The 24,884-nt window shown below is 36.7% G+C and overlaps 1 protein-coding gene across 1 annotated transcript; it reads left to right on the forward strand.

The window, feature by feature from the left end:
- Positions 1-62: 62 nt before the first annotated feature.
- On the forward strand, positions 63-3,848 carry LOC125233601 (B9 domain-containing protein 1). The gene is made up of 3 exons (XM_048139662.1): positions 63-445; positions 792-1,019; positions 3,410-3,848. Exons 1-3 carry the CDS (start codon positions 196-198, stop codon positions 3,520-3,522), a joined length of 591 nt encoding a protein of 196 aa, XP_047995619.1. The 5' UTR covers positions 63-195; the 3' UTR covers positions 3,523-3,848.
- The last annotated feature ends 21,036 nt before the right edge of the window (positions 3,849-24,884 follow it).

Below are 24,884 nucleotides of genomic sequence, written 5' to 3' on the forward strand. Positions count from 1 at the left end.
TAGCAGTAATTAATAAAAAATACAGATATTTTTTAGTATATTGAATACATTTTACGGTTTTCCGACGTCGCATTTGATTTCTGGCAACATTCGTTGCTATAGCGACGTTTGTTTTGGTTTCATTTTCCTGTCAACACAAATCCGGTTTACGCGGAAATTGTGAATGTGAGATAAAATAATTTAGTGAATTAACAAATGAAAGAGATCGAAATCACCAAGTTTCTCGTGTCATTCACGGGTCAAATTGAAAATGTGGTGTTTCCGGCTGGTGTATTTGACGAGTTGTTGTATATTCAATATGAGGCTGTATGGGGCCCCGATTGGAGCCCTGTGTCGGGCTTAACATCAGGGAACAGTCAGATGGCTCGTTCTGGAGCTGACCCTGAGAGAGTAGTATTTAACATGCCCTTGGAAATGGTTTTCAGCAGCACAAATGTGTCTGGATGTAAGTTGAAATGCAAAACTATTTGATCCTCTGTTCTCAGTCGGTACTAGTCGGTACCATATAAAATGAAATTACTTGAGTTATATTCATGTGACTCAGAAATCATTAATGATTCTATATTTAAGTACCTCCAGGTCCTTACTATGACTACAATAAAAATACTGATTTAAACTTTCACGATTATTACACATCATTATTTTTAAAATCGGGACTTAATCGCGTATAACTACATATTAAACTTTGTGTATTAAAAGTTTAATGATATCAACCATATTTTTTTATTGCAACAGTAATACTATTATATTATATTCTGTTCAGTAATTTTACATCCCACGAACTCAAACAGGGCCCCAATTGGTGATCACAGTCCGAGCACAAAACACGATAGGCGGGGACACGCTACGCGGCTACGCGTTAGTTCCTCTACCGGCCACGGCAGGCGCGCGGGCGGTCGTGGCGCCACTGCTGCGCCCGCTTGCCGCGACGATGCTGGGAGAGTGGCTCGCCTGGCTAGCTGGCAGGCATCCTGAACTCGCAGAGCCGAGGATGCTGGCATCTGGAAAAGAAAATTACTGTAAGTATATCACGCTTAGTTCTGTATGGTGAGGCGTTAAAAATTTTACCACCCCCTTTCCTCCTGTGGGTATCGTAAAAATCGACTGTGGGATATGGGATATGGATTATTCAATTGTGTTGTGGGTGATAGGCGAGCAACCTGTCGTAGCAGTATCACCATTTCGTTTCTTTTCAACCCCTTAATTGCTAAGAGTTCTTTGACCGTCTATACCAACTATTGACATCTTGGTTACCTATATGTCTTCCAAAGATAGTCCGTGCCTTTTCTAAAAATATTTTCAAAGCACGAGTGTTTTTAACTGATTAAGAAAATAAACAAATTGTGTAATCACTGCTTCCTATTCGTATAAAAACCTCAGTGTAAACAAAAATAATGAGATAGGAAATTGCGAGTTTGGCAAAAAAGAGTAGAAATTAATAAGTGGCAACATGGACGTGTCAATACCATTGTTTTTTTTAAATAGTACGTCAACTAGGAACCCTTATAGTTTCGCCATGTCTGTCTGTCTGTCTGTCTGTCCGTCCGTCCGTCCGTCCGTCCGTGGATAATCTAAGTAACCGTTAGCACTAGAAAGCTCAAATTTGGTATCAATATGTATATCAATCACGACGACAAAGTGGTAGAATAAAAATGGTAATAAATGTTTTTTTAGGGTACCCCCCCTATACGTAAAGTGGGGAGTGATCTTTTTTTCATTTCAACCCTAACGTGTGATATGTTGTTGGATAGGCATTTAAAAATGAATAGGGGTTTTTTAAAATACTTTTTTGAAAATGTTCATATTTTCGGAAATAATCGCTCCTAAAGTTAAAAAAAATGTGTCCCCCCCTCTAACTTTTGAACCCTAAGTTTAAAAAATATGAAAAAAATCACAAAAGTAGAACTTAATAAAGATTTTCTAGGAAAATTATTTTGAACTTGAAGGTTGAACAGTTTTCGAAAAAAATTCGGGAAACTACGGAACCCTACACTGAGCGTGGCCCGACACGCTCTTGGCCGGTTTTTTATCAAATGTGTTAGAAAGTTTTTTTTTTCAATATTTTATATAGTACCTACTTAAATGTTAATCTCAACCGTAAATAGTGGCCGTTTGCATTTTTAACCGTCGCCTCATATCTCAAGAAGGACGGTTATCAAGTCGTCTGTATGTTTTTTTTTTTATTTTTTTTATTTTTTTTAAAGTTTGTTCCTCGATATCTCCGTCGTTACTGGACCGATTTTGAAATATTTTTTTTAATTGAATGTATATGCATACAGATTGGTCCCATTTTTCTCAGAACCCAGTTCTGATGATGGGATCCTGGAGAAATCGAGGGAACTCCTCGAATCTGAAAGGCATACATATAGTGATTTTTGTGTTTTATAAAGGAACAGCATGCATTTAGGTACGGAACAGTGACATTTGGTGCAGTGGAACTGCTGATGATGGCCAGAATAGAACTCTTCAAATCTGAACGGCACGCTTATAGTGACTTTGGTATTTTTATAAGAACAGCATGCACTTTCATCCAGAACAGTGACATTTGGTGCAGCGGAATTGCTGATGATGGTCAGAACCGAACTCCTCAAATCTGAACGGCACGCTTATAGTGACTTTGCCATTTTTATAAGAACAGCATGCGCTTACGTCTAGAACAGTGACATTTGGTACAGTGGAACTGCTGATGGTCAGAACCGAACTCCTCAAATCTGAACGGCACGCTTATAGTGACTTTGGTATTTTTATAAGAACAGCATGCACTTGCGTCCAGAACAGTGACATTTGGTGCAGTGGAACTGCTGATGATAGTCAGAACCGTACTCCTCAAATCTGAACGGCACACTCATAAGTGACTTTGGTATTTTTGCAAGAAAAGCATGCATTTAAGTTCAGAACAGTGACATTTATTTATTTAGTTATGTTTGTTAAGCATATTGAGTTTTCAAGTCAAAGTTTGTCAAGCTTCGATTTCTTATAATATAATATCGGATTCATGAGGAATTGAGGAAACTCCTCAAACCTTAAAGTTATACGTATATTCATTTATGTTGCCATCTAATTATTAAAGCATTAAAAGCAGTTTTGAAAAATACCTACACATTTCTACATAATCCAACATTCGCAAGTAACTTTCACCAGAACCCGAAAGGCGACGGTTTTTTTTTCTTAAAAATTATACATTAATTACTCTACGCTTCTAAAACTTTGTTAGCGAGACATGTCAGCATTTCAAATCGATCACCAAGCCTGGGAAACCTTAGCTGAAGATCATGGTGGATGTCGAAAGCGTGTTGTGGAGGGGAGAAGACAACGCGTTTAATCTTTAGATTCGAATCGGTCACTACAGTCACCAAACCCGCTTCTAAACAACAATGCGTAAATCGTCTCCAAATCTAATTTGTTTCAGTATTGAGAACAGAGTCGTACGGGACAGTTGAGGTGCGAACGTCCATGGTTTCCAAGGACTTCAGGCGCCTTGGGTACGACAACCAACCGTCTTCAAACGAAACTTATTCCTGATATTCATAGGCAAGTTTGTAATAGGTAACATTCAAAATTGGGGCAAAATTATTTTCGTTATCTTGTTTTGTCCCCAATAAAAGTTACGGAATAGACCTTCTTGTACAGGGTGATATTTTGTTTTTAATTTTACCCATTATAATTTACCTACTGCTAAAACTAACAACTCGATTTTTATCCATTTGATAAATGAGAAAAATAAAAGAGAGACAGTGATCAGAATCAAAACAACGGAAATAATTATGACCCTTATACCTATGTTTTTAATTATTAAAGTTTGTAGACGTTTGCTATCATTCTATATAACTCCATCTAATTTTCTTAAGTTGAAACTGGATAATATCTACTTATATAATAATACAATCGCTACTGCATTAATAACTAAATATAGTAGAATAAATTGTCGTTTTAAGTAAATTTGTTGTATGCTTTATTTGGTTTCTTGTCCATTGTACTATTTTCCCGTAGTTTTGTAATCTAAAATGGGAGCCATTCGTTTTTGAGTCTGTAAGTATGTGGTGAAAAGTGTAGTAACATTTAAATATTTAAATGTATGTTTCAAATAAGCTTTTAAAGTATTAGATTGTCTTTTTACCTACTATTGTATGACGCAGATAATAGGACTGTTCAGTCAAGTGTAAAAATACTATCAAAGTTGTCCTAAACCTAGCTTCATCGATACTTATTTATTTATTTAATCTTTATTGCACAAACAAAATAAGGTACAAATGGCTGACTTAATGCCTCGAGGCATTCTCTACCAGTCAACCAATGGGCTAAACCAGAAAGATTAAGTAAGTGCAGTGTCTTAATAAAAAGAAGGAAAAGGAAACTGTAACCTAACTAAACTATGTATAGATGAGTATTAAACTATATATATTCAAGATAAAATTACCTACATTTACGTAATAAAAATAAACATACATATATATTTCGATATCAGAGTTTGTACATGGTAGGTACATATTAAAACATAGATAAAAACACCTGAATCTTATGGATTCTGGATCTTACCCCACCAGTTTTCGAAACTCATAAAAATATAATTATTTCTAACGTATGTATTAATTATTTAAATTACATTTCACACTGCAACTGCTGGAAAACATGTGAACGTTACATAGACATTTATGTTATAAAATGTGTTAGGTAGGTGCTTAAAGTTTTCCTGCTTTTTGTATATCTGACATACCTACTCGTATAGGTAAGATATTTCTTAAATTGTCGAGGTAGATTTACCTGCTCGTTTATTATGAGTTTAATTGTATTGCATACCTGTAAAAAATATGCGAGCTCGAGAACTTAGTAACCTTAAATCGAAAACATATAAGTACTAGCTTTTTCTATCTAATCTTGTTTTCCCATACAAACTTTGGACCCACATTTCACCCCCTTAGGAGATGAATTTTGAAAAATCCTTTCTTAGTGCTCCTCTACACCTTATAAGGAACCGACATGCCAAATTTGGAATCTCTAGGACCAGGGGGCCGATTTTTGAATCTCACTTTCACTAAAATACCGGTTGAAAACGGTGAATTGCCTATTATTTTCAGTGACAATTTTCTGAATTCGAACGCCGTGAGGTTTCGGCTGTGAGTTGAGATGTCAATCAGTCAGTCAGTTTCTTCTTTTATATATTTAGATTAGTGTAGCCTAATTAAAATAGACTTACACTAATATTGCACAATTTTCGCACTAAGTTATATCATAAGATTCATAACCCTATAAAGTTAGTGGTTACCAACTTACCATATTTGAAAACATTAGCATAGGAGCCCGATTTTTGAATCTCGCATACGGGATCTTGTCACTAAAATACCGCGGTTGAAAACGGTGACTTGGTTATTATTTTCAATGAAAATTTTCTGAATTCAAACGCGTGAGACTCAAAAATCGGCCCTACTCGTCATACTCGTGGTGTTTGGGTGATTTGAGTAGACAACAAGTGTAAACCATACTTATAAACGCATAATATTATTACCTCTATATGATAGGTTTAGGTATGCGTTACATTGCAATATCGATTTGATCCCTGCGCGTATGTGTAATAAACAGTTGTTACAATTTGTTTACTAAGTACTCTGCAAATATTGGCATGAAGTGCAGGGGAAAACTGCGGGGATGTCTTGTGACGTCGGTGCGGTAGGTGTGTTTGACACATTGTGTGGTTTAGGTACTTTAGGTGTGGTGAGGCGCACGACAGGTCACGTAGACGAGCCCCTTACACGTCACTCTAGGATAACTGGACAGGTATATATTGTATACTTATATGTACCTATGGTTATAGTTTAATATATGTAAAACGTAGAATTAAAACCGGCGGAGAACTGTTGAAGTCTATTGAGTGAATGGGAAAAAATTAAAAAACTAAATAGGTACCTAAGGTAAAATGCGGTAAGGTAACATTTTTCATCTTACCTCTCCAGAAAAACCCTTCGCGCGCCACAATGCCCGGAGGCGCGTCTTACGTCCTTCCTATACAAAATGTACTGAGGACTTGAGGAGACGTTTTTGAATTACATTCGGGCGGCGTGGCGGAGACGTCCGTTGCGCGCCGCAAGACATGCGTCTCATGAGTGTGGATGGTCCCTTATGTCACTTTACTTAATCCGACTTAATGGAAAATTAGTATTATATTTCAATTATAGGTGAGTCAGGCACTTTATGTTTGTGAAGACAACACGTAAAATTTGTAGAAGAGAACATTCATTTTCAATGGCATACTTACGATTGAAACTATTATTTTTACCTGTTCTCATAATATTAAATATATTGACTTCCTGGTACTTATCAAATTGCCTTTATGATCTTCTTAATACCTACATATTATGTACATTATACTTTGATCATTCTTGAAACTTGTTGTTGATGAGTTAATATAATATCTAATGAGTTTATTAATCTCTAACCGCAACATACAAGATTTGTGTTATTAAGCACCTTATGACTAAAAATATTAAACCTGTTATTGTATTGGAATTGGATGATATCATTTATAAATTATTATAAACAATTAGAAGGAAGAACAATAGTTTAATATTGTGACTAATAAGTCACTTGGTGGGTGTGTCAAGACTTCAAGAGTGTCAAGTCATAGTCACGTCGGTTACAGAACTTGTCTGAGAGAACGAGCCGGCCTAGCTAATCGAAATCTCTCTATCTCGCTCTTCCGTATTGATGCGCCTGAGCCAGTTGCGTTTCGTTTGCCACGGATCGTGAACGATTGTTATTTCGGCATGCGGCAGAGTATATTTGGCCTCTTAATCCATTAGAAATATAGGTGATATTTATACCATACTTTTCCGGGAGTAAATGATAAGAGGGTACAACTGTTCTTCCGGACAGTAGTTTTCAAAGTTGATTGGCTTTCAATTTCTCAAACAAAACCTGCCAAATTCAGGACCCACCTCTTGGCCTTAAAAGGGACTAGTTCTTCAAGATATCAAATCTTTCCTAACAGCCGCTACCTACGTGTTGGATCTAAATACATAGGGAAATGACAGGGTCGTCGCACGCCTTATAAATTACCGGGAATGAAAGAACGGAGACCCGAGAGTTTAAAAACGGTGAAAGAAATAAACAATTGGCAATGCTCATTACTCAGGTAATTATCCCGAGATTAGTTGCAGCGTTAAGGAAATGCCACTGACGGCCCTTGGAAATGAAGATAGAATAGAATGTGTTGCGTACCTATTGTTAATCTTTTCAAATCTATTTTCTTAGTAATGTTAGTTTACCGCACAGTGTGCGTAGCCGAATGCACAAACGCTCACGATAATATCTCTTTCGTAGCTATCTCTATCGCTCTTGCGTATTGGCGCGACAGAGCCAGACTGCATTTCTGCGGCGTTTGGCGTCGCGTCGCGGAAATGCCATTCGGCTACGCTGCCTGGTGTTGCCAGTTGCCACAAAATTATAGTTAAGCCAGAGATTTGAGTAGTTAGGTCAAAAAGTGTGTCGACATGAGAGGGCATTGTTTGGGCTGGTGTCCCTCTCGCATTTACTGACAATGTCAACATTATTCAGTGACGTCATCACTGTCATAAATTGGGGATACCAGTCAATTTTCAAAATCTACTAATACCCAATTGAAGGTATTTTTTAAAATAATGACATTATAATTATTTGGCAATTCTTTATAAAATACATCGAAATCCTTGTTTGATTAGAATACTAAAATAATATAAGAAGTTATAAAGTCAGGTAATATACAGATAAAAATATTACTACTGTGGTAACCTCATTAACACTGGCCACACGTGCGAGAGGGACACCAGCAAAGAATATAATACGTCCCTGGGTGTTGCTCTTTCCTTACCGTAACGTGCTGTATCTACTTACTCTACTTTAGGTACCCCTGTTTGATGGTGCACGAACTGTGCTGACACCTAAATGTTATTCTAGATTTTTTTTCCTCTTTTTCCTTATTCATCCGTCTGCGAATTCGTCCAAGTTCAAATATTTTTCACATTTTCATCACACAATATTTATCATTTTTTTTATTTTATTATGGACTGATCGGCGATTGACCCTAGTCACACCTGATGGGACGTGAAGATTTTATTTTATTTATTAAGAGAAAATTTAGATATTCTTTCAGAGTTCCTGCATGGTTATTTTCCAATATAGTAATTGTTCATTTGTTTACGATATTACAGTTTTACTCGTATTGTTTAGTCACCTGAAAATTTTTCTATGAACTACGCCTAATGGCATTTCGAGTACCCACTTAGGGGTCCTTTCTCCTACTTTAGTAATTTTCCATTTCAAGTACCTATACGTTGATGTTGTGATACTTGTGATTCTAATCTAGGAAAAACAACATGGAGAGGTTGGACTAAGGACTTGCAATACATATATTCCGCCTGATCTTTATCGGGCGGTAATGCAATTTTATTATGCACTAACGACCCGCACCGGCTTCGGCTATTATACATATAAATCTAGCTTCCTCTTGAATCATTCCATGTATTAAAAAAACCGCATTATAATCCGTTGCGTATTTTTAAAGACCTAAGCGAACATAGGGACTAACGTACAGCGGGAAGCGACTTTGTTTTATATTTTTTATATTGGATGAACATAAAACATTGATGGTCCAATGTATCATCAACATATATTATTAATGTGCACGCACACAGAATCAGTAGGCCTGGCTTGCTGAATAGGAAAACTCGTGGGGTCATCGCTGACAAAACTGTACAGAGGGGAAATCAAGATTGAGAAACTATGTGCTATCATCCTCATCTCAAGCATTATTTATGTAATGCGCATTACCAAGCATCGGGTATTTCTTTGCGACAATATTAGTAATACGTCGACGTAAGCCGTATCCATATTTTAAGCAACGGACGAAAAGGGAGAGACGTATTTTCCTCGTTTCTACTTAGTTTATTTTTATTACAAGTGTATTTTAATTTTCATATTTGAAATTAAAAGAAGAATTGTTTACTCGTAAGTAGGGTAAAAGGCACACATTTATGTCCAGGTATACCGCAGTAAGTGTTCCACCCCTTGCAGGCCTGAATCTAGGGGTTCAGTGGGGGCGCCAAGTTTAAACTTTGTAAGTCCAACAAATACGATTTATTTTTATTTTTTGCTCCCCTCGAAAAAGTCTAGATCTGGCGCTGACCGTTTGGTTCTCAATCTATCAGTGAAGCTGAATATCTACATTTTAGGTATGTGGTTTCTTCTTTTGAGTTGCCATAAGAATAAGTAAAATACCTGAAAAAATAAAAACCTTATGTCTTCCTCCAATTGTAAATTACAAAAGCATGGCAAATGCCGAGTATATTATTTATTAGGCAAATTAAAAACATTGTAGCACAATTTCAAGGTTGTGTAATATAAATACATCCACTCCACATACCTACATTTGATTGTTATTAATTTCTCAACATTGAACAGGTGCTACTATTAGGACCCGTTTGTACCTAAAGTGTATAGGCATTTTTATTCCTTTAGGTATGGCAAATTAATAGTAGTAGTAGTAATCACTTTATTAATATATTATATACGAATTCAATTATAAACCTTTACATCAAGGTACAAAAAAAAATACAAATACAAAATTCTCTAAAATGTGCCAAAACTTATAAATACGATACGTGCGAATAGTGTAATAAAAAAATCAACCTTCCTCTACATTTCGGAAAACATTTACTTTTAGTCGTAATTCTTAGTTTGAGGATAAGTAGAAGGTTTGGTCTGCACTAAATCTGACAGTTTATTACCAATACCAAAGTGTGTGGAATACTGAGATTGAAAGTGTCATTACAACCACCAGTTTAAAGCGAAACTTCTTATGCGACTTCTAACTGACAGCGTTAAACGATTAACGCTCAGTGTTGACACTTCCAACTGAGAGCGTTAAACGTTTAACGTTCAGTGTTGCCAAGCCAACTAGAATTTTGGAAAAAAAAATGCTAGATTGATGCCAGGAATAAATTTTAAAGTGAAACTCTTGAACTTATCCGTGTTTCATGAGTTTATGTTATTTTTTGTTTGAATTATTTGAACAATTAGCAATGTAAAATATTTTAAAACAATAAAGTAACTAAACGCAAATATGGGACAGTCGGGGGGGGGGGACTCCACGCACTACTTTTTAACCGTCGCCTCATATCTCTCAAGAAGGATGGTTATCAAGTCGTCTGTATGTTTTTTTTAATTTTTTTTTTTAATGTTTGTTCCTCGATATCTCCGTCGTTACTGGACCGATTTTGAAAATTTTTTTTTGATTGAATGTATATGCATACAGATTGGTCCCATTTTTCTCAGAACCCAGTTCTGATGATGGGATCCTGGAGAAATCGAGGAAACTCCTCGAATCTGAAAGGCATACATATGGTGATTTTTGTGTTTTTAAAGGAACAGCATGCATTTAGGTACGGAACAGTGACATTTGGTGCAGTGGAACTGCTGATGATGGCCAGAACGGAACTCTTCAAATCTGAACGGCACGCTTATTAGTGACTTTGGTATTTTTATAAGAACAGCATGCACTTTCGTCCAGAACAGTGACATTTGGTGCAGTGGAATTGCTGATGATGGTCAGAACCGAACTCCTCAAATCTGAACGGCACGCTTATAGTGACTTTGGTATTTTTATAAGAACAGCATGCACTTTCGTCCAGAACAGTGACATTTGGTGCAGTGGAACTGCTGATGATGGCCAGAACCAAACTCCTCAAATCTGAACGGCACGCTTATAGTGACTTTGCCATTTTTATAAGAACAGCATGCGCTTACGTCTAGAACAGTGACATTTGGTACAGTGGAACTGCTGATGATGATCAGAACCGAACTCCTCAAATCTGAACGGCACGCTTATAGTGACTTTGGTATTTTTATAAGAACAGCATGCACTTACGTCCAGAACAGTGACATTTGGTGCAGTGGAACTGCTGATGATAGTCAGAACCGAACTCCTCAAATCTGAACGGCACACTCATAGTGACTTTGGTATTTTTGTAAGAAAAGCATGCATTTAAGTTCAGAACAGTGACATTTATTTAGTTATGTTTGTTAAGCATATTGAGTTTTCAAGTCAAAGTTTGTCAAGCTTCGATTTCTTATAATATAATCGGATTCATGAGGAATTGAGGAAACTCCTCAAACCTTATTAACGTTATACGTATATTCATTTGTGCTGCCATCTTAATAATTAAAGCATTAAAAGCAGTTTTAAAAAATACTTACACATTTCTACATAATCCAACATTCGCAAGTAGCTTTCACCAGAACCCGAAAGGCGACGGTTTTTTTTTCTTAAAAATTATTTCACTAGCATATTGTGTTTAAATCGAGCAAATGTCTTCTTCTAAATACCATTCGCGTAGCCGCGAGGCATACGGTAGTTGCCATCATAGACCCAGTTTACAAAATACACCCTCTATAGTAGGTACAACGATAGCAGATGAGATGACCGATTATTTATCCCTAACCTGCCTGTCTGTACTGCTTTATAGACATCTCGATCTTACCAATAAATATACTAGCTGTCTTTATCAATGAATCAGTTCCACACTTCCCCTAGATGACACACTCTCTTCTCAGTTTTTCCTCCCGCCGCGGAACCGGCGAGGCCGCACGTACCAGCATTGTAGCTCACTCTGCGAGTGCAAAGCTTCCGGAAATATCTGTAATAAATCGATTTCCTTATCATTGGCATTCAAAAAGAGCGGTATGATGCTATAGTTGTCTTAATAAGTACCGTAAATCTCGAGCAAGAGGAACGTACCGAATGTGTTGCTTTTCATCCACGTGTTTCATCCTATTGCTTTATGGTTTCATTATAATTTATTGATTACAATGTTTCTAATGGTCTCACTGACTATCAGTTAGCCGGATGACAACGACTTGGCTTGTCGGATACGGCTCTGTAACTTTTTGACTCAGGGAGTCCAATAGGCGGCCGATATTATAGCGACGCTAAAATGTCTTAGATGGTAAATTACCAATTTAACCGCTCTCCTTAGAAAACAGTAACATATAAACATGAAGATCAATCAAAATATAACTTATGTCATCTTTTTGCTATAAGCAAAACCACAGCACACCTAAACGTCGCATTCATTTAGTAAACAATACACAATCGTACGTGGACATTAAAACAAATTGCTGCGATTTACTCTAGGAAGGGAACTCCCTCACACAAACATCTAAATGTGACATCGTCAACTTATTATGTCCTATTCAGAAATTATGAGCATAAACAGTTCTAGAACGAGAAACACCATGAATTTATGATGAAAATAGGTAAAGCGAGGTCGTCTTAGGAGTGTGTTTTCATTGTTCGATCCGGTTTATCATATCGGATATAAAGAAATCATGTGGGTTTTATATATTTTTAGAAAGTTCCACGACAAACAATTATGTTAAGATAACCTTCAAATTCCGAATTTCATCCGTCGCAGGTCGCGTCCCATCCCTCGTTTATTTGTCCACTAAGTACGGTCGATATTTTTTGTTTACCTATTGCGACACTGTGCATGCAGCATCTTGCATTAGTCGCATAGATTTTAGGATAGCCTCCGATATCGGACCGGGCAATGTAAAAACGCCTTAAGGGACTATTGTTATGGATCATACTGTGACTAAATGAACGACATAGGTAATTTTAAATGGAACTCAGTTGTCCTAAGTTAGTTAGCGGACATAATTGCCATAGCATCATTATTACGATATTTTATGGTTTTGTTTTCCAAAACATTTATACTTACCTACACTTTATACAGCCTGGCAAAAAGAGTAGAATTTTAAAAAGTGGAAACATCGTAGTGCCGATGCCGTCTCTTTCAAATCATGTGCAAGGAAACGGGACGACACTACGATGCTGCCACTTTTTAATTTTTACTCTTTTTTGCCAGGCTAGATTTGATTTGCACCTGCGATGACCTCTCTAAGCTAAAACTAACTTAATGATCGTGGTCGATTAAGCTAAAAATAAAAAAAACCGGTCAAGTGCGAGTCGGACTCGCTCACCGAGGGTTCCGTACAAACTTTCAATAGTTGAATCATTAAAATGTTATTCATAGAACTCTACAGATTTGACTAAATCCCTCAAGAATCAATTTCCCACATAACAAGTAATATTTTAATATACAATTTTATTGTTAGACAACGTCCAAATAAAATCAAGACTATTCGACTTCAATAGTTTACGACTTACGACATGTCGCAAGGACGCTCCTGAACCGACCTCATTATATCAGGAAAAACGCGATGTAGGAAATGAGCGTTCAACGTACAGCGACATCTACCGGCAAATTGAGTAAACTAATGCGCATCACGAGCTAGTATGGAAGATGATTTTTATGGAATAATTGTTTATTGCGTGAACCGATTTTAACCATTTTGCCTCTATTTGAAAGCAGGTAATTTCATTGTTATTTTGATAAAAAATACAGGTACAATAAACGCCCGCAAGGGTGTTAAAATTGAAAATGTAAATCTGAAAGGTTTTTTATAAATAAAAAAAAAGTTTTCAAGGTACATGTACGATTTTATTTTTCCTGTAATATTCATTATAATAGCCATGTTTGGTGAAAATTTCATAAATTTATGTTGGTAAACTTCGGAGATAAGGGAAGGGAACGGTATTTTTTTTACATTTTCCTTCAAAAAACATTTTTTTTCCACAACAAAAAAATTATAACAAATAGTTTTGATATGTACAGTTTGAGCTCTTTCTAACGATACCCCACTTGACCTAGTTTCTTGAAATTTTCAGTTTGACCCCATTTCATTTTGGCCATTTTCTATCATTTATATTAATTAAATAAAAAAAAAATTCTTTCAATTTGTAGAGGTTCACAATGTTTATAACTATTCCAAATTTCATATCGATAGCATAAGTAGTTCTCGAGATATTTAACAATGTGACAGACGGACAGACAGACGGACAGAGTCGCACCATAAGGGTTCCTGTTGTACCTTTTTTGGTACAGAACCCTAAAAAAGAGTGTATGGTCATTTTAAATACTTAAAGAGTGTTTTTTTTACATGCGCTATCAGTTATGAATTATACCTAACGTATGCGGAATGAAATCTGGACAAAATTCAATGTCTTATAAAATTAATATAACATAGTTTATTTTTGATATCTTTCGTGATTTTAATTATGTATTGAATATCGATAAATAAAAGAGTTAGTTTTCGCCAATGTGAAGCTTCTAACAGAACTTGTGATACTTTATATCCATCGGTGTCGACAAAACCAATGTTAGCATTTTTTAAGGTCCAAATTTATCTTCCATGTGATAACTTTTTAAAGAAGCTTCGTATGCTCGATATTTTTCACATTCTTGTCCGTAGGATCATTAGTGTTCTCAAAATAATAGTTTTCTAGTCATGAAATTCCATTTACTCGACATATTATTAGTCATTCATAAACCCAGAAATGCAAAAACAGCTGTTTTTTACATTTTTTGACTTAAGGCCGTTTTCACATTATCCGATCCGATATCGGGTGTCGGACCGACATCCTACACTCGATAAACGCTTCCGATAGTGTCGGATGTCGGTCCGATAAAACGCATTGTTCCAAATCAATGAAGTATGATTTTGTATCAAAAAATATATTTAATTTTTTTTATATTTAATAATTATACGCACTACATTTCAAATATTTTATTGTAAAATTTAAATAACGATCATAAAAATACTCAAGAGTGGCAGCTAAAATAAATAATTTTACATTTAACTATATCTACTAAAAGATGAAAAAAATAGTATCCGCAATTCGGACCGATGAATACCAATCTTTTTTTTTCAACAGAAATTCATCATTAACAGCTGTTTAATAGACGCCATTTTTGTCACGGACATTACTACAAACTACAAACGTATACCTACATTATATACGCACACGTGTATACAAATATTATCGGCCGACAGCTGGCGGGGGGTCCGGCTTGCCAAAAATGTCGGAAGCGTCCTGCCGATATCGGCAGTTCGATGGTACCTCGGACAAAAACTGTCGTAGGATAGTGCCATCTGGATTAAATCCGCAATTTTTGCGTTTTATATCGTTTTTTAGTAATAATGATCTATCAAATACATAAATAAAGACCTGGAAGCGCATAAATCTTACATTTTACATCCTTCCTACATCCGATATCGGATCGGATAATGTGAAATCGGCCTTACGGCGTAGCAGCATTTTCAAAGTTTTTTATTTTATTTATGAAGACTATAGGTCTAACTTTTTTTGAATGTGTATCGATACTCATGTCTTCAAGATAATTTTTATCACTTTCGCTGCCCCATTCGAATGCTGTCTCGAGCTCTCTGTAAGATTTTGTGCCTTAGGGGGCCGACATTTCTTTTAATCAAATCTCTCCCAGAAAACTTGCCAATGCTGTAATGTTTTCTTGAACCACGCTTTGTTGCGGTAGTTTTTGTAAAGAAAAAGGACGCAAAAATATTATAAATTGACTGTTAGCTTCTAACCCTTCCTACAAAACTTTCCTCGGGCTTTTGCATTCGGTCACAGAAAATTGGTATGTAGAAATAACAAACAGTTTCGCTAGGACGTCCTTCTCTATTGACCATCATTTCGAGAAAAGGAATTTTACCAGTTTAAATGACAGATATGTAAACTTTAATCTGGCATTTATACATTATTTTAGTTTATTTATTTACCTACTTACTCGGTACGATATCAAAACTTTGTCCAGATTTCATTCCGCATACGTTACATGACATGATTTTATTTTGGGCACCCTGAGTGGCCAATGTGGCCATATTACCATATACCTACAGTCCTACATAATATAGGAACGCAACCTAAATGCGTTCGGAATTATATTGATCGTCACCTTCGAGTACAGTCAGCGATAGAAGCTTAAGTATACAAAATATACAAATGACACATTTGACACAAACACTTTCAGAATCCTGCTTTATAATAATCAAAGTATTTTGATTGACATTTGTCCTACATATTAGGTAAGTATAGTTACTTAGTTATACATTGTCATTATGACGACCCGCATGGCAACGTAAGGTCAGCTTTTTGTTGCATTACTGAGATTTGAATTTGCCATTTATTGAATAAATTATTTAACAGAGAGAGAATCGACGTCTTTTTATCGAATCGAAGCTTATATATCTAAACCTGTAGATGTACAATGTACATATGAACAGGGATTAAGGGTTTCTAGACCAGTGGTGGGCAAAAATCTGAAGAAATTTTAGAGTAAGGTAAGGCCACATTTAGGTAGGTACACTTAAAAATGGCAAGTGTTCAATCTTGTAACTGTGAGCGCGCCTAAAATTTCGACAGTTTATTACCTGGAATTTGACGCCGATACTCGCTTAAACAGAAACCGAAATTTCAGCGGGACACTACCAAAAAAAATTGACGTAATTTCTAAAAATACCTGCTACGGGCGCACATGACACACTCGTAATGATTGTAATGAACTTATCTGTTCGAGAAGAAATACGAGCCAGCCCCCATGGATGTCAAGGTTGACATTATTTACTGGCATTATCATTAGCTGAAAGGTAAGGAAATGGTTTGTAAATAAAACTTATGCTTGGGAGGCTATTACCAGCTTTATCATGCGAACTAATTAGTGGATCTCACTATTCATTCTCACTTCCTATAGGCCTAGCACATGATGGCCGCGAGATATGATGGGGATGGGTAGTCTATCTCGCGGCGACATACTCTCGCGGCAATGATGTGCTAACCCTGCTGCACATCTTATTCCAGCCCACTATAATATGGAATAGATCTTAAACTATTTAAGAGTAAAGACCTAAACATCTTTTAGGTATACATGCTCTATCCTAGACTGTTTCGACACTTTCCATCAGGTGAGATCGTAGTCAAATGCGATACCTGTTTCCAATTTAAAACATTTTGGTACAGAACCCTAAAAACAATACTTTGGTCGGAAAACATATACCTACCTACCTAAATAAGTGCGGTTCTCTAGAGGTAAGCTGATCAGGTGTTTGCCCCCGAAAACCTCCATACAGCAAATTTCACCGAAATCGTTAAAGCCGTTTCCGAGACGTCCGAGGTGCCGAAGTGCATATCTGGCAGGCAATTATGGTCGCTCGATAAATGATAAAACATCTGGCCGTCCCTATCGCACTTACTAATAGTGCGATAGGGACGGCCTGATATTATATCGTCTATCGCGCGACCATGCTACCCGTGCAAAACAGGGTGCGTAGCAGAATGGCACAAACGCTCACGAAACGCTCACGAAACGCTCACGAAACGAATCGCTAGTAGATATCTATCTCTATCGCTTTTACGTATTGGCGCGACAGAGCCAGACTAGGTACCTTTCGCGGCGTTTCGTTTTCGTTTCGCGTCGGAGAAATGCCATTCGGCTACGAGGCCAGGCTTGTTCAGATACATGTGAGTGCCTTAGCCAGTCCAATATATTTGATGGAAAGTATACCAAGAATTGACCGTTTAAAAGATGTAATAGGTAAAATTGTACCTACATTCATAAGACGATTTCTACATTTAAAATGGGTTAAGTATCCGATAACATTATCACGCAACTTTCCTCGAACCAAGGCCAAATAATAGCAATAGCTACCATATTATCAGGGTGGCTAGCCGAATGGCACAATCGCTCACGAAACGCTCACGAAACGAAGCGCTAGTAGATATCTATCTCTATCGCGCTTGCGTATTGGCGCGACAGAGCCAGCGGCGTATCGCTTTCGTTTGGCGTCGGAGAAATGCCATTCGGCTACGGGGCCAGGATGTATTACGAGAACTGCCTTCAATTAATTCAGTGAGATAATGAAATGGAGCTACCATTGACGATTCACGCGTTACAGATGTCCCAATTAGAAACCAGTTGAATTGCTGTGCTACAAGTAGGTCAGGCTACGTGATAGTGAACTACATTTTGATCTTGTCACAGAAAAAATAGTAAGTAGGTAGTAAGTACCTATTAGGCCTGTTACTTAATACTATCAAGTACTATCATACAGAAAATACACTTCCTGCAATCTACATACCAAATGTTATCTAAGATGTGTTCCGTTTCGGCTAATTATTTAATAAATAAATAATAAATATTGGGTACACCTTACACAGATCAACTTAGCCCCAAACTAAGCAAAGCTTATACTATGGGTGCTATATAAGCGACGATATATGTACATACTCAAACAGATAAATACATACTTAATATATACATAGAAAACATCCATGACTCAGGAAGAAATATCTGTGCTCATCACACAAATAAATGCCCTTACCGGGATTCGGACCCTGCAGGATCGCGGCTCAGCAGGCAGGGTCACTACCGATTGAGCCAGACCGGTCGTCAAATTTAGGTTTGTCAACGCACAAGCAAGCGCGGATCCAGCTTCGTGCCCAGGTGGGGGGAGGGGGGGGGTCACGTGGTAAAGGCCCAGGCCCCAGAGGGGGGGTCACGTGGTCTATTTCATGATCACGGATCCAGGGGGAGGGGGTCATGACCCCCATGACCCCCCCCTGGATCCGCGCATGCGCACAAGTAGCGTCAAGTTGTGCGACCCCTAGTCATCTCGTAGCGTAGCAATGCTGAGTCGAATGGAGCAGTTTTCTCGAAAGGAACAGTGTCGCATGGCCTTGTATTTTCATATGATTTGACTTGGTCTAGTTATAGGTACCTACTAGAGATGGGTAGGGGTGAGTAAATACTGAGTATTTACCCGTAATTTACTCAAAGCACCGAGTAAATACTCGTATTTACTCATTTGGGTGAGTATAAACTGTTACCTAAAAATAATTTAAAAAATGAGATTTAAGTACTTAGTCGTGTTTATTTTAACTGTGTGGACATGTTTAAATGAGATTTATATTATTAGAAGCTTATGGGAGTCTTAGTTTGTCGAAAAAAAGGTAATCTTTGTGAGAAAAAAATAGTGATAATGTTTAGTTAGCAGTTTTGTTTTAAGAAAGCAGGTATTTACAGTAAAAGTATGAGACTTCAATGAAATTGATGTTCTAGATAACGGCATGAAGTTCGGAAGTGATTGTTAATGTGGCACTTACGACCTTTTATTAAGGGTTTTCTAAAGAAAACTCAAAAATGGCTCAGCTGGTGACGTTTAAAGTACTAGTTTTGTGTTTTGTATTATATGGCCAATAATTTGACGGTTTCTGGATATTTTTCCAACAACGAATTCGAAAGTTATAAAGGTATAAACATTATTTTGGCCTTAATTATCGTTTTATTCCAAAACTGTTCATATTATTAAAAAACTTTTTTAGAAACATTCAATTAATTTTTAAAGACCTATCAGATGATGTATAAACACACTGGTAATTTCTGAATTTTATTTTTGTGAAAAATAGTTACATGTATGGAGAGCACGTCTTTAAAATAAAATTAATATAAATTTGATTACTTAACTTAGTAGTCGATAACAAAATACACCAATATTTCTAATTTGTATTTCCATTTCAGCACGCGAAATAGTTTATACCCATCAATTTGAGTAAAAACGAGTAAATACGGGTATTTTGAGTAAATACTGAGTATTTACTCGATATTTACTCTTGAGTATTTACTCACTACCCATCTCTAGTACCTACCTACACGGTGCTCGTGAGAAATATTTTTTTTTAAATACAGATGAGGAAATAAGTATTGGCAATTTTTTTTTTGTATAATTGAATTTATTTTTACATAAAAAGTAAATGTTATTCATAAAACTGACACTTAAAATGAGTTTTGACGTTTTTTTCTGAAAACCTCCCCATATAACCATAATCGGTCGCCGTTCCTACGCAAATCCTCCTATTTTGTGTACACACAGGTCTTCGGGTCTCAATGTTTAGTCGCAGTACGGTCGACGTTTAGTCGCGGCGACCCAAATGGGGACGATTGGTAACAGGCACAAATGGTCACAGAAGTGACAGAAAGTGTGCACTACGCGTGCACACATTGTTACCGTTTGGCGACCATTTTCCCGAAATCATTCGTTCATTTCATTCTTTTTAAATGGCGACTGTCAGAGACGTCAAAGTGAAAAAGAAATAAAATCATTTGACATTAAAATGTAATGGCGTAAGAATTTGTTAAAGGTAAATATTGTTTGCATTTGTATTATGTATAATGTGGGCTAATTACCATGGCCAATTAAATTGCTCGAGTTATTTCATAAAATAAGTCTAAATTTATCAACGCGCCATCAATTTACCTCAGTTTAACCAGCAATAATATTATTGACTACTCGGTGTTTGTGTTTATAACTATTTGATTGGTGAAGTTTTAGTGCTGTGGTGTATATACTATACTGAAATAATAAAAATAATGCCTAGAAAACCAACAAAGTTGTTAAAATATGGATTAAGACTGGGTAATATTCTATGTAAAAAACAGTCGCCAAACGGTCACCAAAACGGTCGCAAAATGGTCGCAGCGTACACGCGTGACCGAAAGCAGTGAATATTTATAAGATTTTCAAGATGGATTCTTGTATTCATACGTCGACTAATAAAGTGTCGTTAAAAGTCATTCTGACAGTGACATTGACAGCCACAAATTCGTACACATTTTGTTACCGTAACGAGTGCACACGACGACTACACTTTGTTATTGTAACAATACGGTCGCATTGTTTGCACGACGTTACCACGCGTTATGTCACATTTGACAGTTAGTTACTGATTTGAAGATTTTGCGACTGAAATGGTTGTATGGGTCATTATTGAAAGGTTTTACTTCTCACTTTTTGACGTCTATCAATGAGGATACTGCGACTATTCTCCACAATGGCATTAACGTCGGCAGAAAACCCTTTTGTACTGAGTAACAATAAGAAAATATGTTTTTTTTAATTGGTAATAAAACTAGGCGAAATCCAGAAAAGTACGTATGACAGTTTAGTCTTAAAATGGAATCAGGAATATGCTGTTAAAATCTCTCACAATGCTCACGAGCACCGTGTATATGGTAGCCTGGTAGGATATATTTTAAACTAGCTTTTGCCCGCGGCTTCGCTCGCGTTAGAAAGAGGCAAAAAGTACCGTATGTCACTCTCCATCCCTTCAACTATCTCCACTTAAAAAATCACGTTAATTCGACGCTCCGTTTTGCCGTGAAAGACGGACAAACAAACAGACGCACACACTTTCCCATTTATAATATTAGTATGAATATGGATTTACTTAAATTTTGCTATTATGTTGTACCTATAGTCAGCGCCGGCCCGTGCATTCGATCAGGGTAGAGTGAGTTTTGAATTTCGGCGTCCTTGGGAAGAAGCTTTACGACGTAGATTAAAAAATCGCGAGCGTAGCGAGCGCGAAATTTTTTTCATAGTAATGCCGCAAGGCAATACTGAATTTATGGATTTCATCATACAGAAAAGGGACAAGGGTTGAACTTTCTCAGTCGCACCCTAGTATAATTACGTGGGGCTGAACGTCGATATCATGTAGGTACATAAAATAACAAACAAAAGTACTATAGTGGCCAAGTCGAGAAATTAGACTTGAAATGAAAACGCGAGAGCTGTGCGCGCGGAATTTTTCGTAAGTAACTAAAAGAGAACTGATGTAAATAGTAAGCGCGAGCGAAGCGAGCGCGATTATTTTTCCTATTGACGCAATTTATTAAAACTCAACCCGCTAGCGGGGAAGCAGCGAGTTTCCAAGCTTTGATCAATTGCAGAGCTGCGGTCTTTGGCATATTTTGGGGTATTTTGACTTCACAGGGCGCCTATGTCCCCCACTATTAGGCCTTATATTTCGCCATCACTATTATTTTTATAAAACTAAGAGTTGAAATTAAGACATTAACTGTGAATTCTATCGTCACCGTCAGGATGCCCATTTGAGAGTTGTAATTATTTTGCCACTAAGTGCCCTTCGGGATCTTAGTCCTTTGAAGTTCGCTCATCTCCTGTGACTCACAAAATTGCGCCTCTTTGAGACTTTTCGCGCCTTTGGCTTTATGAGGCACTCCGCTTTGGACTATCGGATAGACTCATATTTTTGCATTTGGATAACGACGTAGCTTTGTCTTTGGGCCGCAAAACAATGTGGTTCGTCAAGGGCTAATAGAATCCTCCTTTTACGACGCCCTAGCAACAGCGCCTTTATGAATGTTGCTATATGTTGGCTATGTGGTCCAACTTTCCACTTAATCTGAATTACAAATCTAGATTTTCAATAGGTGTATTAATTCCCGACTCCTCTCGCCATTTTGTGAAATGTGCGCGCCCACACAATGTATAATTTTTTTTGTATGGATTTTTCCACATTCTCGATTTTGGCGCCCCCTTACCATGTGGCGCCTAGAGCGGCCGCTCCACTCGCTCTACCCTTAATCCGGCCCTGCCTATAGTACTCTTTATGTGACTTACTGTGACGTTGTATTGCGGCGTCATATTTCAAAAGACGCAACCCTAAATATTTAGGTTACTTTACTACGCACTATTTCTGGAATTTGGGGTTTTCCGGTAGTATTAGGTTGTGCTTCAATTTCCCTGAATATTCCAGATACCGACATTTGATACATTTGACTGGCCAAGGTAACTCGTCACAGTACTCACAGTACGTCACAGTACCTATACTAGACATGATATGCAGGCGTAGTAATTACTAATAAGGAAAGAGGATCGAGTATTATAGAGTTACTGTCGAAGTAAAATGTGTAATCACAGTGCAAAGATTGACACAGGCTTAAAACTTTTGAACCTCAGTTTTGACAATTTGGCCCATATTCTTAGCTTGATATGTTTTAAAATGTCAAATAATAATATTAGCGCCATCTAGCTGAGCGTACCCCAAAGGTGTAAGGTGTAATGCCATCTAGGCTACCGTACCTTTTTCTGTATGGTACTGAGGTACGCTTTTTTCTTAGACTTTATCTGTCAATACGGAGTTATATATATATTTGCTACTACGCACTAATATTATTGGAATTTGGGGTTTTCCGGTAGGTTGTGCTTAAATTTCCCTGAATATTCCAGATACCGACATTTGATACATTTGACTGGCCAAGGTAACAACGTCACAGTACGTCACATGATATGCAGGCGTAGTAATTACTAATGAGTAATGAGGTACATACGTCATTAATGTCATTATGAACTGAATGAACGACTGGATTTTTGGCGGGACGACTGTACGCATGATTAGGCTACTAGACTCGTATCGAATTTAGCACATCAAGTTATTGTTTTCTGTAGTATTTGACTTAAGAAATCAATATTTATAGCTTGCGGGAATTAAAAGTGCGTGATGACTGCGTATTTTTAACCGCCTTCCAAATCTCAAGGGAAGGGGTTCTCAATTCGTCTGTATTTTTTTTATTTTTTTTAATGTTTATTCCTCTATATCTCCGTCGTTACTGGACCGATTTTGAAAAATTTTTTTTTGATTGAATGTATATGCATACAGATTGGTCCCATTTTTCTCAGAACCCAGTTCTGATGATGGGATCCTGGAGAAATCGAGGGAACTCCTCAAATCTGAAAGGCATACATATGGTGATTTTTGTGTTTTTAAAGGAACAGCATGCATTTACGTACGGAACAGTGACATTTGGTGCAGTGGAACTCCTGATGATGGTCAGAATGGAACTCCTCAAATCTGAACGGCACACTTATAGTGACTTTGGTATTTTTATAAGAACAGCATGCACTTACGTCCAGAACAGTGAAATTTGGTGCAGTGGAACTGCTGATGATGGTCAGAACGGAACTCCTCAAATCTGAACGGCACACTTATAGTGACTTTGGTATTTTTATAAGAACAGCATGCACTTACGTCCAGAACAGTGACATTTGGGTGAGCCGCCCCTGGTTAGAGTTTCGTTCTGATAATCATTCTCATCTGTAAGTACTTCAGAATCATCCAAATTTCAAAATTGGTTCAGAAATGACGGAGATATCGAATAACAAAAATTAAAAAATATACAGACGAATTGATAACATAATCCAACATTTGAAAGTATTTATTACCAGAACCCCAAAGGAAGGCGGTTTTTTTTTTCTTAAAAATTATTAATTAAACATGTGTGTATGTTTTTTTTTAATTATGGACTCCGAAAACGGTGTTGGCCAATGGAGTGACGTCACATAATTCAGATCAACTATGGAAATTAGAGGTAGTAATCTGATCTCCATAGAAGCAACCTCTATTGTATTAAAATTCATAGTCGTTGACGGGTGTGACAATGTGAAATATTTTTTCTAAATATACTGACGTCATGTCATAGATATTCTATAGATTAATATGGCTGATGTTGTTTTTGCCTGATCAAGTAAAAGTAAACTTTAAATAATTTTTTTGCGGGTTTTTAAGTCGTAATAAAATATGGTACTATTTTTTTTCGTTTAATTAGACAGTAATTAATAATATAAGACATACTTTGAAAAAGAGTCAAGTAGCCTATTGGGTATGGTACATAGCAAGTTATACTAGAAATTTATTAGTGTTAACATTAATTAAGAAGTGTTTTTAATATTCTTAATTTTCATCCTATAGATATTTTTTTTAAAGTTCTTAGCATTAATATATAAATAAATAATTTATTTATATATTAATTTGCATTTTGCAAACATTTTGCAATAAGATGTCAACTCAAAAATTTGACGATTAAAGTTGACATTTTATTGCAAAATTCATGTAGGATAACACATTATTGCGTATCAGCATCATGTACTGTAAACATGGTTGCTATGAAACTTAATGACAACTGTCAACGAGTGTTTAACGCGAGTCTGTTTGCATTGCATTGCGGGCCGAATTATTTTGTATGGATACATTTTTAATTTAAATTCTAAGCAAAAGTTATCTATATGATCATGATCAACTACGAAATCGTGAAACATACTAAAATTTAAAAATTGAAATAAGTTGTCATATTTAAAAG

This window comes from Leguminivora glycinivorella, chromosome 14 (assembly GCF_023078275.1).
Source record: "Leguminivora glycinivorella isolate SPB_JAAS2020 chromosome 14, LegGlyc_1.1, whole genome shotgun sequence".
NCBI classification, from domain to species: Eukaryota; Metazoa; Arthropoda; class Insecta; order Lepidoptera; family Tortricidae; genus Leguminivora; species Leguminivora glycinivorella.